General features: G+C 46.2%; 1 protein-coding gene across 4 annotated transcripts in view; it reads right to left on the bottom strand.

The window, feature by feature from the left end:
• Positions 1-17742, bottom strand: part of axl (AXL receptor tyrosine kinase) — a 231020-nt gene that overhangs the window by 84997 nt on the left and 128281 nt on the right. For all 4 annotated transcript variants that reach the window (XM_080181969.1, XM_080181965.1, XM_080181966.1 and 1 more), the window contains exon 8: positions 9067-9206. In XM_080181969.1, the coding sequence (XP_080038095.1) occupies positions 9067-9206 (140 nt within the window). The remainder of the gene's footprint in view (positions 1-9066; positions 9207-17742) is intronic.

Genomic DNA, 17742 nt, shown 5'->3' with positions numbered 1-17742 from the left:
TATAGAACCATACGCCATATATCACATTGAACTATACACCACATATATACAACCATATACCACATCGAATCATGTACCTTACCCATTCTGTGGCCTGGAAAGACAGAATCGGAATATCTGAATCCCTAGTTAATGCTTCCCACCTGAATGTAATTAACACCAATTGATAGACAATGAACATATACTTTCGTATAATTAGGCAATTTTTTCCTGACGTCTGAGGAAATTATTGGGTATAGAACATGGAAAGTATAGAGGTCTCTGAGGGACAACTGCCCTGAACTTCGACAAACAATTCTTCACCATTTCTCAAATCTTTAGCTGTTGTTGCAAGATTAGCAAACAAGATGAGATTTTGCTTGATAGTAAGGGCAATTGGCTAATGGGCCTAATAAGAGTTCCTGGACTTGTTTCATGGAATTAGAATATTTCCTCGGGTATGAGCTATGAAGAGAGATCGAATAAACTAGGACCATTTCTCCTGGAAAGGCGGAGGCTGAGGGGTGACCTAATAGGAGTTTATAAAATTATGAGGGACAGAGACAGCATGAACAGTTGGAAGCTTTTTCCCAGGACAGAATTACAAGGTAAGGGGGGAAAGGTTCAGTCGAGGTGTGCGGGGAAAGTTTTTTTACACAGAGGGAATGCACTGCCAAGTGAGGTGGTTGAGGCAGACATGTTAGTGACATTTAAGACTTATCTGGATAGACACATGGATTGGCGGGGAATAGGAGGGATACAGGCAGTTGGCCTCGATAGGACAATGTGATTGGTGCAGGCTTGGTGGGCTGAAGGGCCTAAACTGTTCCATGTTGCTGTTTGGCAGCAGGTGCTCTAGAGACAGGAATGCATCTCGAACACCCATATACCATACAGAACCGGCAGGATTTTGTAGTTTCTTTTTATCCTGGGCAGGTTTCTCTGTTCTGAGCTCTCTGCCGGTCCAGGCTGCTGGATCCAGTGATGATGTTGGGCCTCTTGCAAATCTCAGGTTAACATTCCGGGGCAGCAAAGAGGGAGTGCAGCACTCAGAGGGACAATCTCTTATGTATCTTACACAGGCCCCATCTACCTTTCCAGGTGAATTTAAAGGATCCCACAGCACTCACCTGGACAAAAACAGCAGTTTGTTTTCATGCCAAGCAAATATTTATCCATTAACCAACGTCACTAAAACAGATCATGACCACATTGCTGATTGCGGGAGCTTGTTATGTGCAGATTGTGTTCCAAGTTTCCTACATTACAACTAGACCTCAGAAAAATGGTTGAAAATCACATCGGGACTTCTGGAGATGATGAAAGGCACTATGTGAGCTTGCATTCCTTTCTTCCTCACCAAGACTCCTTTGATAGCATTTTCCAACTCCATGACTTTGCCACCTAGAAGGACAAGGGCAGCGTACACATGGAAATCCCGCCACCTGCAAGTTCCCCTCCAAGCGATTCACTAATTCTTAGTTAGAAGCACAGAAAATAGGAGCTGGTGTAGGCCACTCAGCCCTTCCATCCTGCTCTGCCATTCATCATGATCATGGTTCAACAAAATAACCTGTTCCCTTTGCCCCCCCCCACTCCCCATATCCCTTGATCCCTTTAGCCCCAAGAGTTATATCTAACTCTTCATGGAAAAAGTGTTTTGGCCTCAACTGCTTTCTGTGGTAGCGAATTCCACAGGCTCATCACTGTCTGGCTCAAGAAATTTCTCCTCATGTTATTCGGGTGTGCCGCAGGACTCAGAACTGGGACCCCTGCTATTTGTGATATATATAAATGACTTGGAAGAGGGAGTAAGTGGTGTGATCAGCAAGTTTGCAGATGACACGAAGATGGCTGGACTTGCTGATAGTGATGAGCAGTGTCAGGTAATACAGCAGGATATAGATAGGCAGATATATTGGGCAGAGAAATGGCAGATGGAATTTAATCCAGATAAATGCGAGGTGATGTGTTTTGGAAGAAATAATGTAGGGGGGAGTTATACAATAAATGGTAGGACTATTAAGAGTATACAAACACAGAGGGACCTAGGTGTGCAAGTACACAAGTCCTTGAAGGTGGCAGTACAGGTGGAGAAGGTGGCGAAGAAGGCTCATGGTATGCTTGCCTTTTATAGGAAGGGGTATAGAGTATAAAAGCTGGCGTCTGATGTTGCAGTTGTATAGAACGTTGGTTAGACCGCATTTGGAGTACTGCGTCCAGTTCTGGTCGCCGTACTACTGGAAGGACGTGGAGACCCTGGAGAGAGTGCAGAGGAGGTTTACCAGGATGCTGCCTGGTATGGAAGGACTTGGCTATGAGAAGAGATTGGGCAAATTGGGGCTGTTCTCCTTAGAAAGCTGGAGAATGAGGAGAAATTTAATAGGAGTCTATAAGATTATGAAGGGTATAGATAGAGTGAATAGTGGTAAGCTTTTTCCCAGCTTGGATACAAAAATTACGAGGGGCCACGGGCTTAGGGTGAGGGGGGGGGGGGGGGGGGGGGGGTGGCGAGGTATAATTCAGATGTTAGAGGGAGGTTTTTCACACAGAGGGTTGTGGGGGCCTGGAATGCACTGCCAAGTAGGGTGGTGGAGGCAGGCACGTTAGAGTTGTTTAAGGCTTACCTAGATAGGCATGTGAGCAAACTAGAGATGGAGGGGTATAAAAGATTGTTCTAAATAAGGATCAAGAGCCTCAGGATGTTCCTGGGAATCAATAGATTCCTATGGACTGTCCAACATATTTTATGGCTCACCTATCTTACGTTTGAGCACCTGGGGATTCCGTGAATGTCTGTATAAGTTGTGTTTGTTGATGGTTTTTATTTTAAATTCCACAGGTAATTCGGTCTGCCTTGTTGTCCAACAAGGGGCATACACGCGGTGGGTCGTGCGAGGGCTGCTCTTGGATGTTGCTTCGAGAGTTGCCTAGTGCTTCACATCGTTAGTGTACGCTTAAACTGGACCAGCTGACGGGCAACATGACAGTGCAGTGACTATCACTGTTGCTGTGCAGATACAGGGACCCGGGTCGGATCTCCAGCTTGGGTCGGTGTCTGTGGGAGTTTACACATTCTCCCCGTGCTTGCGTGGGTTTTCTCCGGGTGCTCCAGTTTCCTCCCACACCCCAAAAACGTGCTCTTAGGCTGATTGGCGTTAACAAATTGTCCCTAAATTAGACCTCCCTTAATCTGGTGCACGTATAATTCTCTAAATTTGCACCCCTTTATTGTGGAGTCCAAGAGGTGTAGACAAAAGTCGTAGGTAGAAGGAGGATTGGAATGAGGCACTCACTGAGTGATAAAATGGGCAGCGTGGGATTGTAGGGCCGAGGGGCCTGTTTCCTGCGCTGTGTTGTTCTTTGTTCTTGTTAGAATTTTATGAGTTTCTATGAGATCATTCCCTCATTCTTCTGAATTCCAGCAAATACAATCCTAACCAGCTCAATCTCTCCTCATACATCAGTCCTGTCATCCCAGGAATCAGTCTGGTAAAGAACAAAGAACAACACAGCACGGGAAACAGGCCCTTCGGCCCAACGAGCCTGCGCCGCCATCTTAACAATGTGTTTTTCCTCCTCCACCCTTGACCCTTGTCTATGTGTATAAGAACATAAGAACATAAGAACATAAGAAATAGGAGCAGGAGTAGGCCATCTAGCCCTTCGAGCCTGCCCCGCCATTCAATAAGATCATGGCTGATCTGTCGTGGCTCAGTTCCACTTTCCCGCCCTCTCCCCATAACCCTTAATCCCCTCTCTTATCAAGAACCCATCAACCCGCTTCTTAAAAATATTTAGCTAGGCAGCCTCCACCACTTCAACGGGCAGAGAATTCCAGAGATTCACCACCCTTTGAGTGAAGAAGTTCCTCCTCAACTCCGTTCTAAACCGCCCCCCCTTTATCTTGAGGCCGTGCCCCCTAGTCCTACTGTCTTTTTTGAGCGGGAAGAGTCTCTCCACCTCTATCCTATCCATCCCATTCATCATCTTATACGTCTCAATGAGATCTCCCCTCATTCTTCTAAACTCTAACGAGTACAAGCCTAGTTTATTCAGCCTCTCCTCATGGCTCAATCCCCTCAACTCCGGTATCAGCCTAGTAAACCTCCTCTGCACTCCCTCCAGGGCCAAAATATCCTTGCGCAGGTGCGGCGCCCAAAACTGCACACAGTACTCCAGCTGCGGCCTCACCAATGCCCTATACAGCTGCAGCAAGACCTCCCTACTTTTATATTCAATCCCCCTCGCTAGGTATTGTCCCCCCATTGGAAACCAGATTAAAGGGAGAATAATTTAGGAACAATTTGTTACACCAATCAGCCTAAGAGCACATCTTTGGGTTGCTCCCTCCAGAGCAAGAACATCCTTCCTCACACAAGGAGAACAAAACTGCTGATCTAAATCTTCATTACCATCCAATTAGTGAGATTAGGACAGAAGATCTCCAGGCTCACTCCACCTCCCCACCCCCCATGCCCCCCAAACTCTCCTTCCCACCCAACCCTCCTCCCCGATCCCCCCACCCCACCTCCACCACCCATTAATGGGGGCCTGGCAGCCTGACCCCATTAGAGTGAAGGGAGAAAGGGGTCGTGCCCCCTGGGCATTGCCCTCCTGGCCCCCTGTCACTGCCCATGGGACAAAGTCACATCGCCCAGAGGGCACCTTGGCCCTGCCAATCAGGCATTGGGCAGTGCCAAGCAGGCAGGGTAAGAGGGGTTGGTGCCAGAGGGGACGGTGCCCATGGAGGGGAGAACATTGGTGGGGGGTGCAGTCCCCCCTCTGCACCCTTCCACTCAGTATTTGGGATCAGTGACAGAGAGCAATTGGGGTTGGTCATCGGGGGGTGGGGTGGTCGACCCGGACACACCCACAAGGCCTGCAGTCAGAGGATGGGGGAATCGGGGGGGGCAGGGATGGGGTGTTGTGGGGCTGGAACGGCATTCTGAAAGCTTGTGGGTTTTACTACCAAATAAACCTGCTGGACTTTAACCTGGTGTTGTGAGACTTCTTACTGTAAAAAACTTGCCTCAAACATCTCCTCTGAACTTTTCCCCATGCACCTTAAACCTGTTTCCGAGTACTTGACTTTTGTACCGTAGAAAAGAGTATCTGTCTATTCACTCTGTCCATGTCACTCATAATCTTATAAACCTCAATCAAGTCACCCCTCAACCTCTGCTATTCCAGTGAGAACAAACCAAGTAATGTAGATGACCACCAAGGCATCCATTATTTCTATGGCCACTTCCTTAAGTACTCTGGGATGTAGATTATCACATCCTGGGGATTTATCAGCCTTCAATCCCATCAATTTCTCCAACACAATTTCCCTGCTAATGTTGATTTTCTTTAGTTTCTCCCTCTCACTAAACCCTGTACTCTGGTACATTATTTGTGTCCTTTTTGAAGACAGAACCAAATTATATATTTAGATGGTCAGCTACTTTGATCCCCATTATAAATTCCCCTCTTTCTGACTGTGCATTTATCTTCACCAATCTTTATCTCTTGGGAACAAGCTTTGGTGTGAGGTTATCAATGAGCAGGCTCCTTAAATCACAAAGGTGATTAATGTAACACACACAAAGTAAAGCTAAATACAGGCACAGTAACTGCAACACAGCTCTTCACTCCTTAGGCTCACACTGAGGGTCCTTCACTCACCAGGACCCACGTGCTGAGGTTTGCACACCTCCCCACTGGCTTAGGTTTGTGCACTTCCTTGTCATGCATGGTGGCACAGTGGGTTAGCACGGCTGCCTCGCAGCTCCAGGGACCTGGGTTCGATCCCCGGCTTGGGTCACTGTCTGTGTGGAGTTTGCACATTCTCCTCGTGTCTGCGTGGGTTTCCTCCAGGTGCTCTGTGTTCCTCCCGCAGTTAAAGGTGTGTTAGGTGGATTGTCCATGCTAAATTGCCCCTTAGTGTCAGGGGGACTAGCTAGGGTAAATGCATGGGGTTATGGGATAGGGCCTGGATGGTCAGTGCAGACTCGATGGGCTGAATGGCCTCCTTCTGCACTGTAGGATTCTATGATTCATTCTATGATTTTAGGATTCAATAAGCCTCAGTGGGGCCATGTGACCCATGAACGATTGCTATCACATCCCTCCCCTCTCAAATCCCTCAACATCAAATACATAACAGGATAGTAACAGGTAGCTACTTCCAACAAGTCCCTGGCCATAAGGTGGGGTGATATTGTGTAGTGTTTTATAAAATCAGTCTATCAGGCAACTTCCGAGCTCCAGTGGAACACCTCAGTTCTTTGACAGGTTCTTCCACTAATGGGATAGTGGTGTTGTTAGCAGCAGATAGTTTTTCAGAGATCTCAGGAAGTGTGTTATTGTAGACTCCCTTTCCAGTTTCCTCTGAAGTAGCAAGAGGAACCTCTTCTGAAACAATCAATTCTCTCATTTCTGGCTCTGATGAGGACACATCAGTAAGTACTGGATCCTCTTGACTTGTTGTCAGAATTGCAGCATCTCTCGTTATGTGGTCCAAACACCTTTCTCCCTTGTAGGTCCATCAGATACAGGCCCAGTCCCTGCTATGTTTCTCCCAGCTAACTCTGCTGATCCAATCCCAAAATCCTGACAAAAACTAGATTGTCTGCGAAAGGTCGAGGCTTTGGTCAAGTTTTCATTTCCAATAATTTCTTCAAAGGCGCAGTCAGTAATTTTAAAAATTTCCAGCCAATTTAGCTTTATCTGTCATAACGAATCTTAGACTTAGATAGGTTGCAGAGCTGGGCCGAGAGGTGGCGGATGGAATTTAATGCGGAGAAGAGTGAGGTAATTCACTTTGGTAGGAGCAACAGATGTGTCGAGTATAGGGCTAACGGTTCTATGTTCTATGTTCTATGTTGTCCCATGAGGTTTGGCCTCTGAGCTTTCACGACAATCACAGGTAATTTGGCAGTTGTACTGCTTCACCTCAGGGTGGTAAGATTGTTCACCATCGTGACAGAACCACCAGTGTCAACCTCCATACTCAACAGTTGCCCATCCACCAGATGAGCTAGTTCAATGGGAGCCATCTTGCTCAACTTAACCACATTTAACTTACAAATTTTGGATTCTTCTTCGGAATCTTCCTTGACTCTTCCTGGAGCCAGGGTGATTTTTTTGGGGAAACCTGTGCACTCTGCCTGACTTGGCACCCTGTCTCTTCCTGTTACAATCGAAACAAATAAAATCTTTAAGATGGCACTTGTCCTGGGGGGTTATTTCCCCCACATCTGTAGCCCTCATCAAAATTTCTGGGCTGAAGGCCTGATTTTCCCCTTTGATTCAAACCACTATCTAGCTCCTGGGATCTCTGTTCTCTGTCACCCGAGGATCTCGTCTGGCAGTCGTTTTCCTTCAACGTTAATTTGCCTCGCCTGCCTGTACTCAATCATTCCAAAACACCCTTGTTGGCACCTTTCATGGCTCGTTGTTAATTCTGTGGCCTTGTTCAGGAATATTTTCCTTTCTACTAGTAATTTTCTTCATTCAAGCCACAAACCAAGCAACTCCACAACACGTCACTCAATGAAGAACCAAATTAACAGTGCTCAGCTATCTGATGAAGTCTTGCTACAAATGCAGAAATTGCCTTTCCCAAATTGAATTTATTCTGGTGTAAAGTACTGTAGAGTCTGGGCTTGTAATGCTCTTTCACTCTCTGGTTTAATGAATTGGTATCCGGAGTCCCTGGAGAGATTAAACTTCAAATGAGGTTTTAAATCCGAGGATCACATCATTTAAACAACTTTTTGTTCATCTTACCAAGTAATCTCATTTGTCATGAAAAAGTACGAAAGTCTCAACTGTGGCCCAATTTACTCTCGTCGCCAGTGGAGGGGAGCATGAGGGGGCTGTTTAATCCCCAAAGGTGATTTATTTAACAGGCATGAAGTAAACCTTGGACAGTACAGAGGCCCAGTGGTTAGCACTGCTCCCTCAAAGCAGCAGAGACCTGGCTTCAATTCCAGTCTCAGATCACTGTCTGAGTGACGTTTCCTCCGGGTGCTCTGGTTTCCTCCACAGTCCAAGAGATGTTCAGGTTAGATTGACGGGCCATGTGAAGTTGCCCTGTGTGTCGCAGGGTAAATACGTGGGGTTATGGGGATAGGGCCCAGATGGAATTGTAGTCAGTGCAGATCTGATGGGCCAAATGGCCTCCTTCTGCACTGTAAGGATTCTGTTAAACCAAAATACAGCCATTCGGATCGATCAGCAAGGCAAGACGGTAAGATCCAGCGAGAGGCAGGAAACTGGACTCACACCCGGTTCCCCGTCTCCTGCGATGTTATTGGCCCCGTTCAATTATTTAAATATTCATTAGCTGATTTAAATATAATTATGAGTCCCAGACACAAACATCTAGGCTTATTTGAATTTACCTGCTCACCAATGGAGGTCCTCACTAGCGAGGGTCACGGACCGGGGTCCCCACTAATGGGGACCAGACATGGCAAACTCACCAGTGGGACCGGAGGCCACTGGGGACCCTCAGGTGGTCAGGAGTAGGACGAGGCAATGCCCCTTGGACAGTACTAGCCAGACACCCTGGCACTGCTCACCGGACACTGGGTAGCACCAAGGGGGTGGGGCCTAAGGTGAGGAGGAGGGGATCTGAAGGAGCTGACCCATGATGGGGAGGCGTGGGGGGGGGGGGGAGCTCTGTGGAGGGGGCTACTCCGAATCAGGGTTCGGCCGGGGTGGCGATCGACCAGAAGGGGTGGAATGGGGGAGTCAGTGACTGTGATCTTCCAGGGGCAGAGACAGCAATCAAGAGTGGAGGTGGGGGTGGGGATGGTAATCGGCAGTGGGGTGAAGGGGAGGGCAATCTGTGGGGGGGGAGGTGCGATGTCCAGGGTGGGGGGTGGGTGTGGAGAGATCTGGGCGCCTGTGCAATGGCACCCTTAGAACTTAGCGCTGTGCCCATTCCCCCTGCTGGCAAAATCAGATTTGGGAAGACTAGACATCAGGCATGAGATAAAGCGGGATATGTGGAGTTGTACATTTAATGGGAGCCGGGAAGGATCAGTGATTTTGGGCATGTGGAATGAATCGCGAACGATGAAGGCCATTCACCTCAGCATTGTCTTGGTCCTGATAAGCCACTTTGTATCCTTGCAGGGCACCATTCAGGCCTGAGGAAGGTTTCTGCCACTCAAAGATCAGAGCGCTGCCATTGTACTGGAAGGTTATGTTGCTTGGGGCCGTATCCGGTTCTAAAAGAGAAAAAGAAAAGAACCATTGGATTGACCTTATTCCGAACAGCGACAAATAGAAAACAAATCACAGTGGACAACAAACACCCTTCGTAAAGACATTTTCTACCCTCATGAGATAAGGACAAGTAACTGGAATAAGAATAAATAAAACAAAGTAAAGAGTATACAAGAATGAATATTTCAGGGTCATGAATATGCAAAATGACACTCCTGCTCTTACCTCCCCCAACTATATTACCCTGCCCTGACCTGTAGCTCAGTTGCAGAACCCTTGTCTCAAAGACAGAATTGGCAAATTCATGTCCTATTGGAGCACAAAGAGGGAGCCTTAATTCACAAACTGTCGACATTTTCTGCTGCCTTGGAAAAGCAGCAAGCATAATCGAGGACCCCACACATCCCGGACACTTTCTCCTCCATCAGGAAAAAGATACAAAAGGCATGCACCAACCCATTCAAGAACAACTGCTGCCATCAGACTGTTAAATGGAGCTATCTTATATTCAGTTGATCTTTCTCTAGACCCTAGCTATAACTGTAACACATTCTGTACTCTCTCCTTTCCCTATGTACTTCCCTAAAAACAGCATTCTTTGTCCATATAGCACACAAGAAACAATGCTTTTCACTGTACGTTAATACATGTGACAATAACAAATCAAATCCAATAAATACAGGTCTAGTCTTACTGACACCTGGGCTCATATTGCAGATTCTGCGTACGCAGACCCACACCCTCACACCTGATAGGCTGAGGTTCACACGCTCCATTCTAATAGGACCTGGGAGGGTCATGTGACCCACAAATAATTGTCCCTTCAGGGGGGCCATGCTATCACATGTCCCGTGGCAGATTCAATCTTTAAAATTTTGTTCATGAAATGTGAGTATCGTTGGCAAAACCAGCAATTGTTGCCCACCCTCCTTGCGAAGGTGGTAGTGAGCTGCTTTCTTGAACTGCTGTAGCCCATCTAGTGTACGTACACCCACAGTGCAGTAAAGAGGTAGTTCCATGATTTGACAGTGAAGGATTGCGATATTGTTCCAAGTCAGGTTGGCCTGTGGTTAGATGGAAATTGATGTGTTTCGCAATCTTCTTCTAGGTGATAGTGGGGTTTGAAAGGTGCTGTCGAGGAACGTTTGCCCATTTGCTGCTAGTTACTTGTAGATATTTGTTGCTGGGAGTGAACGTTTATGTTGGTGGATGGGATGCCAATTGAGCAGAGCTGCTTTGTCTTGGATGGTGTCAAGCTTCTTGAGTGTTGTTGGAGCTGCACTCAAGTGGGGAATACTCCAAACTCCTGACTTGTAGATATTGCACAAGCAATGGGGAATCAAGAGGATGGCACGGTGGCACAGTGGTTAGCACTGCTGCCTCACAACACAAGGGACCTGGATTCAATTCCGGCCTCGGGTCACTGTCTGTGTGGAGTCTGCATGCTTTCCTCATACCTGCATGGGTTTCCCCCAAGTCTCTGGTTTCCTCCCATACTCTAAAGATGTGTGCTCGGGGGAATAGGAGGATAAATACACGGGTAGAGAACAAGGGTGGGATTGTGGCTGATGCCGACTCCTTGGGCCAAATGGCCTCCTTTAACACTGTAGGAATTCTAGGTGAGTTATACTGTGCAATTCCCAGCCTTGAACCTCCTGTATTTATATGGTGACAAAAACTAAGCAGCCAATTTGTGAACTGCAAAGTCCTAAAAACAGCAATGTTTCCCAGGGGATGGAAAATCGTAAATGCAAATTGAAGTACTGTTATAGCTAGACATGGCCCGAGGGAGTCACTGTGGTCTCCTTACTTAAGGAAGAATATAAGTTGACCTCCCAGGCAGACATTTGCCTAAGAAGTGAAAAATGTATATTCCAGGCCCCCCCAGTCTGGGCTACAGAGTAAATAAGACTCGTTTACGCCTCTGTGGAAGGCAAGGTGCAATCAAGGGTGCCCCGGCTCTCACATTCACCCAGGGTGAAGATTATTTCTGGGGTTGGTAAACTACTGTGGCAAATTAATACTCGACCTTACATCCAACCTAACTCCATTATGATTAAAAATGGTCAGCCTTGGGGGTTGGCTTCCAGTCAATTCTTGGCTTTCAATAAAGTAAATCATAAGCTTTCCTCATCGAGCGTTCTGGCACAGTACGATCCCAGGAAAGAACTATTACTGACCTGCAATGCTTCTCCATATGGCATCAGGGTGATATATTATTGTCGCATGTATTAACATACAATGAAAAGTATTGTTTCTTGCACGCCATATAGACAAAACATACTATTCATAGAGAAGGAAATGAGAGAGTGCAGAATGTAGTGTTACAGTCATAGCGAGGGTATAGAGAAAGATCAATTTAGTGGGAGGTCTGTCCATTCAAAAGTCTGACAGCAGCAGGGAAGAAGTCTACGTGATCTCAGACTTTTGTATCTTTTTCCTGAAGGAAGAAGGTGGAAGAGAGAATGTCCGGGGTGTGTGGGATCCTTAATTATCCCGGCTGCTTTGCCGGTGCAGCGGAAAGTATAGACAGACTCAGTGGATGGGAGGCTGGTTTGCGTGATGGATTGGGCTACATTCACAACCTTTTGTAGTTTCTTATGGTCTTGGGCAGAGCAGGAGCCCATACCAAGCTGTGATACAACCAGAAAGAATGCTTTCTATGGGGCATCTGTAAAAGTTGGTGAGGGTTGTAGCTGACATGCCAAATTTCCTTAGTCTTCTGTGAAAGTAGAGGCACTGGTGAGCTTTCTTAACTATAGTGTCGGCGTGGGGGGACCAGAACAGGTTGTTGGTGATCTGGAAACCTAAAAACTTGAAGCCCTCGACTCTTTGTACTTTGTCCCCATTGATGTAGACTGGGGCATGTTCTCCTTTACACTTCCTGAAGTCAATGACCATCGCTTTTGTTTTGTTGACATTAAGGGACAGATTATTGTCGCCGCACCAGTTCACCAGATTCTCTATCCCATTCCTGTTCTCTGTCTCATCGTTGTTTGAGATCCGACCCACTACGGTGGTGTCATCAGCAAATTTGAAAATGGAATTGGAGGGGAATTTGGCCGCACAGTGACAGGTGTATAAGGAGTATAGTGAGGGGGCTGAGGACACAGCCTTGTGGGGCACTGGTGTGGAGGATGATTGTGGAGGAGGTGTTGTTGCCAATCCTTACTGATTGTGGTCTCTGAGTTAGGAAGTTCAGGATCCAGTCACAGAGGGAGGTGCCGAGGCCCAGACCATGGAGTTTGGAGATGAGTTTTGCGGGAATTATAGTGTTGAAGGCTGAGCTGTAGTCAGTGAATAAGAATCTGACATCGGTGTCCTTGTTATCCAGGTGTTCCAAGGTTGGATACAGGATAGCAAATGAAGGCCATGTCTAGCTACAACAATTAAATTTGCATTTTCCATCCCCTGGGAAGTACTGAAGGTGGCAAAGGTACAAAATGTTCTCTGGATGGGAGATTTCCATGTCCACCACCAAAACTGGCTCAGCAGCAGCACCTACAGAACGAGCTGGTTGGGTCCAAAAGGATGTACCTGCCAGCCTGGGTCTGCAGCAGGTGGTGAAGGAACCAACAAGAGGAAAAAACATACTTGACCTCATCCTTACCAATCTGCCAGCTACAGATGCATCTGTTCATGACAGTATCAATAAGAGTGACCACCACTCAGTCCTTGTGGAGGCAAAGTCCTGTCATTACATTGAGAATAACCTCCATCATGTTATCTGGCGCTATCACCGTGCCAAATGGGACAGACTTTGAATCGATCTAGCAACTCAGAGCACCGTGGGCCAACAGCAGTGGAGTTGTACTCCAGCACAATCTGGCATATCCCCCACTCAACCCTTACCATCAAACCAGGGGATTGACCCTGGTTCAATGGAGAGTGTGGGAGGGCAGGCCAGGAGCAGCATCAGGCAGGCCTAAAAATGAGATGCCAACCTGGTGAAGCTACCAAACGGGACTGCTTGCTATCTTTGTCATTTGGCATGCAAGTGACAGACAGAGCTAAGCAATCCCACAAACAACGGATCAGATCTAAGCTCTGCAGTCCTTCCACATCCAGTCGAGAATGGCGGTGGACAATTAAACAACTCACTGAAGAAGGAGGCTCCACAAATATCCCTGTCCTTAATGATGGAGGAGCCCAGCACATCAGTGTGAAAGATAAGGCTGAAATATTTGCAACAATCTTCAGCCAGAAATGCAGAATGGATGATCCATCACAACCTCCTCCAGTGGTCCCCAGCATCTCAGATGCCAGTCTCCAGCCACTTCAATTCACATGTAATATCAAGAAATAGTTTGAGGCTCTGAATGCTGCAAAGGCAATAGGCCCGGATAAAATTCCGGCAATGGTACTGAAGAACGATTGGAGAACGCTTACCTGAAGATCAGAGGCCGAATGCCTGTGACCGCTGACATGTTCCCCAACAGGAAGAGAAGACTTAGGGAACACTTCAGCGGTCACGGGCATTCGGCCTCTGATCTTCGGGTGAACGTTCTCCAAGGCGGCTTTCAACACACGACAGCGCAGAGTCGCTGAGCAGAGACTGAGAGCCAAGTTCCGCACACACGAGGACGGCCTCAACCGGGACCTTGGGTTCATGTCGCACTATCTGTAACCCCCGTGACTTGCACTTACTGTCCTGACTTGAGACAATTCACACCTCTTTAACCTTTGTTTAAATCTCTCTCCACTTGCACTGTCTGCACCTGTGAAAACTTGATTGCTTGTTCAGACTCACATTCCAACTATTATCTTGTAATTGAGTTTGTGACCATATATGTCCTGTTTGTGAAACAAATCCTGCACTCACCTGCTGAACAAAAGCTATCAAATAAACCTGTTGTACTTTAAGCTGGTGTTGTGAGACTAATTATTGTATCAGCAGCTGTAGTCCTTCTTCTCTATTCAGGGCATCTGCCGTCCAACTGGAAAATACCTTGCTCCTTATCTCGCTCCTAATTGAAGCGACAAAGCTACTGCCATACCTTGCTTTTTATTTTCAGTACTGTGGTGACAAGGGTCCACATTTCCACCTCTGCCTTCCATTGCCGATATGGTTCAGCATCTGAAAAGACAGGGGGACAACCCAATCCCACTTCTACCTTCTGCCATTGTTGTAGCACTTCTTCAAAAACATACACCAAATTACGATGGGGTTTCCTCTGCTACCAATGTTTCTTCAAAAGGAACTCTTCCAAACGCAGATAACGAAAATACAACAAAATTTACTCCAACTTATAAATCAAAGCGGGTTTAATAAAGAAACATCATTACTTCAAACTTGAGGCTGTGCCCTAGGCCACTCCAAGTTCTCCATAATTCTACACAGGTTCTTATTTATAGTGAGTCAGTAGTCAGCTGACTATTACCTCACTCTGTAATTGTTTCCATGGTTTACTGGGTCAGCTGACTCTTACATCTTGTTCTCATTGGTCACATTACATCTAATAAAAGTTGTCACTGGTTACACAATCAATTACAGCCTGAATTCCATCCATATTGGAGTTGGAGCGAGCAGCTGGCCATAGAAGGTCTTATTGGGATCAAGACTTGCTATGGCGAGCCAAGCCCGCTGTCCCATTCTGGCTGAATTTCACCATGGCCACCCAAGAGTGACCACAATGCAGATGCTCACAAGGAGCTGTTATTTGTCATTTATATCATGATTTTGATGAGAATTTTAGAGGCATGGTTAGTAAGTTTGCAGATGACACCAAGATTGGTGGCAAAGCGGACAGTGAAGGTTATCTAGGATCAGGATCTGATCCATTGGGCCAGTGGGCTGACGAATGGCAGATGGAGTTTAATTTAGATAAATGCGAGGTGGTGCATTTTGGTAGATCAAACCAGGGCAGGACTTACTCAGTTAATGGTAGGGCACTGGGGAGAGTTACAGAACAAAGAGATCTAGGGTACATGTTCATAGCTCCTTGAAAGTGGAGTCACAGGTGGACAGAGTAATAAAGAAGGCATTCAGCATGCTTAGTTTCATTGGTCAGAACATTGAATACAGGAGTTGGGATGTCTTGTTGAAGTTGTACAAGACAGAGGTACATCCACACTTGGAATACTGTGTACAGTTCTGGTCATCCTAATATAGAAAGGATATTATTAAACTAGAAAGAGTGCAGAAAAGATTTACTAGGATGCTACTGGGATTTGATGGTTTGACTTATAAGGACAGGCTGGATAGACTGTGACTCTTTTCCGGGAGCGTAGGAGACTTAGGGGTGATCCTATAAGGTCTATAAAATAATGAGAGGCATAGATCAGTTAGATAGTCAACACTTTTTCCGAAAGGTGCTGGAATCTACAAAAAGAAGGCATAGGTTTAGGGTGAGAGGGGAGAGATACAGAAGAGTCCAGAGGGGCAATTTTTTCACACAGAGGGTGGTGAGTGTCTGGAACAAGCTGCCAGAGGGAGTAATAGAGGCGGGCACAATTTTGTCTTTTGTAAAACATTTAGACAGTTAGGTGGGTACAGAGGGATATAGGCCAAACACGGGCAATTGGGAATAGCTTAGTGGTTAAAAAAAGGATGGCATGGACAACTTGGGCTGAAGGGTCTGTTTCCATGTTGTAAATCTCTATGACTCTATGAGCTATGTGTGTTGGCCAAAGAACTAAAACCCGATAAGTAATATCTGACAATCTTAGTGTCCACTGAGGAATATGGGATTGCCTGTCCAAACAGATGATATTGGCCCCTCAAGCTGTCACTTCTCTGAAAGAGCTTTTTAATTAGTTCCACTCATTCTCCAGAGCTATGCACATTTTTCCAGTTCAAGTACTTATCCAGTTCCCATTTCCACTATTCTGTGAGATATTGCATTGCAGGTTATAAAAATCCTCGTTGTGTTAACAAAATCCTCATCTTCTGCCATTTATTTGAAATCTGACCCCTCTGGTTATTGGTCCTTCACCACTGGAGAAAATTTCTCGTTTTTCACTGTTTTGAAATGCATTGTACGTAAGGAGAACATCCTGATTTTTCCAGCACCTCATCATAACTGAAATCCCTCATGCCAAGAAACATCCAGATTAACCTCCTTCTGTACCCTTTCGAAGGCTAATCTCGTGTGTGTTAAATCATAAAGTGTGTGCACAGAACTATACAGAATTCTCCAGCTAAGACCTATCCAGTGATTCATAAAGTTCCAGAAAAATCTCCCTGCTTTTATATCCAGTTCCTCTTTTTATAAACGATTACCTTTTTAATCACCTTATTAAATTGTCTGTTACTTTGGGCGTAAGGACAGTAACCTTTCGTTGTTTATCAACTCTTGAAAATCATGCTGTTTAGCGGCAGGACCTGGATTCAAATCCCACCTTGGGTGACTGGGGTGACACGGTGGCACAGTCATTAGCACTGATGTCTCATAGTACCAAGGACCTAGGTTCGATTCCAGTCTTGGGTGGTTGTCTATGTGGAGTTTGCACATTCTCCCCGCGTCTTCCTCTGGATGCTGCAGTTTTCTCCCACAGCCCAAAAATGCACAGGTTAGGGGATTGGCCATGCTAAATTGCCCCTCAGTGTCCCAAGATGTGTAGGTTAGGGGGATTAGTGGGGTAAGTATGTGGATTATGGGAAAGGACCTGAATGGGATGTGCTGTTGGAGAGTCAGTGCAGACTCAATGGGCTGAATGGTCTCCCAGTGCACAGTAGGGGCGCTATGATTCGATAAATGGATTTAAACAGTTGGAATAAATGCATTCTGGGTCAGAAACACTCTACTCCAAACTCAGTGTTTGTGTGTGCGCATAATTACTCCCTGACATATCACTGAACTCAGACTCAGGGCTATGACGGAATCAAAATCCCAGACTGGAATGACGATAAGGAAGTGGTTCGAGGATCTCAGCCTGATTTGGCCAGAATTAAACATTGCCTTATCAGGGATTGAATGAACATTGGCACTTCAGAGTCAGCAGGCTGCCAAGTCAAATACTTCACTCCTTTAATGTTTGGCAATCACATTAATGCCTATCAAAGTAGCATGTAAATTGGAAGAAATCGAATAATGAAATAAAATCCTAACTGTGTCTACAAACTGAGCCTCCTCCTTTCTGCATTGTGAGTGGAACACTGTCAGAAAACAGGTTGGAAGGAATGTCGAGATTGGGATTTAACCCAAAGATGTGCAGGAGTTTTAATCGCTGGCACCAATGGCTGGGCTCTCACCCAACAATAATTCAAATCCGTGACACAGAATTCCGCTGAACTGAAATACTTCCTGTTACTCTCTTTATGTTAAATTCTTGCAGGTTTAACACTTTATTCCTTCACTGGAAATGTAATGATCCAGTCCCAGTGCTGGCAACACAGACAGAAATCTGATGCAAACGTCTTTTGATGCAAACAAGTGCCAGACAAGCCTGATACATTGGAAATCTTGGGTCTATTAAAAAAACTGGTGCCAACTCGAAATCATAGAAACGTAGAAACTCTACAGTACAGAAAGAGGCCATTCGGCTCATCAAGTCTGTACCGACCACAATCCCACCCAGGCCCCACCCCCACATCCC

Source organism: Carcharhinus amblyrhynchos, unplaced genomic scaffold, assembly GCF_965287045.1.
Source record: "Carcharhinus amblyrhynchos unplaced genomic scaffold, sCarAmb.v2.hapA scaffold_44, whole genome shotgun sequence".
In the NCBI taxonomy this organism is placed as follows: Eukaryota; Metazoa; Chordata; class Chondrichthyes; order Carcharhiniformes; family Carcharhinidae; genus Carcharhinus; species Carcharhinus amblyrhynchos.
The sequence above is the reverse complement of the archived record's forward strand: the minus strand, read 5'-3'. Positions and strand labels throughout refer to the sequence as shown.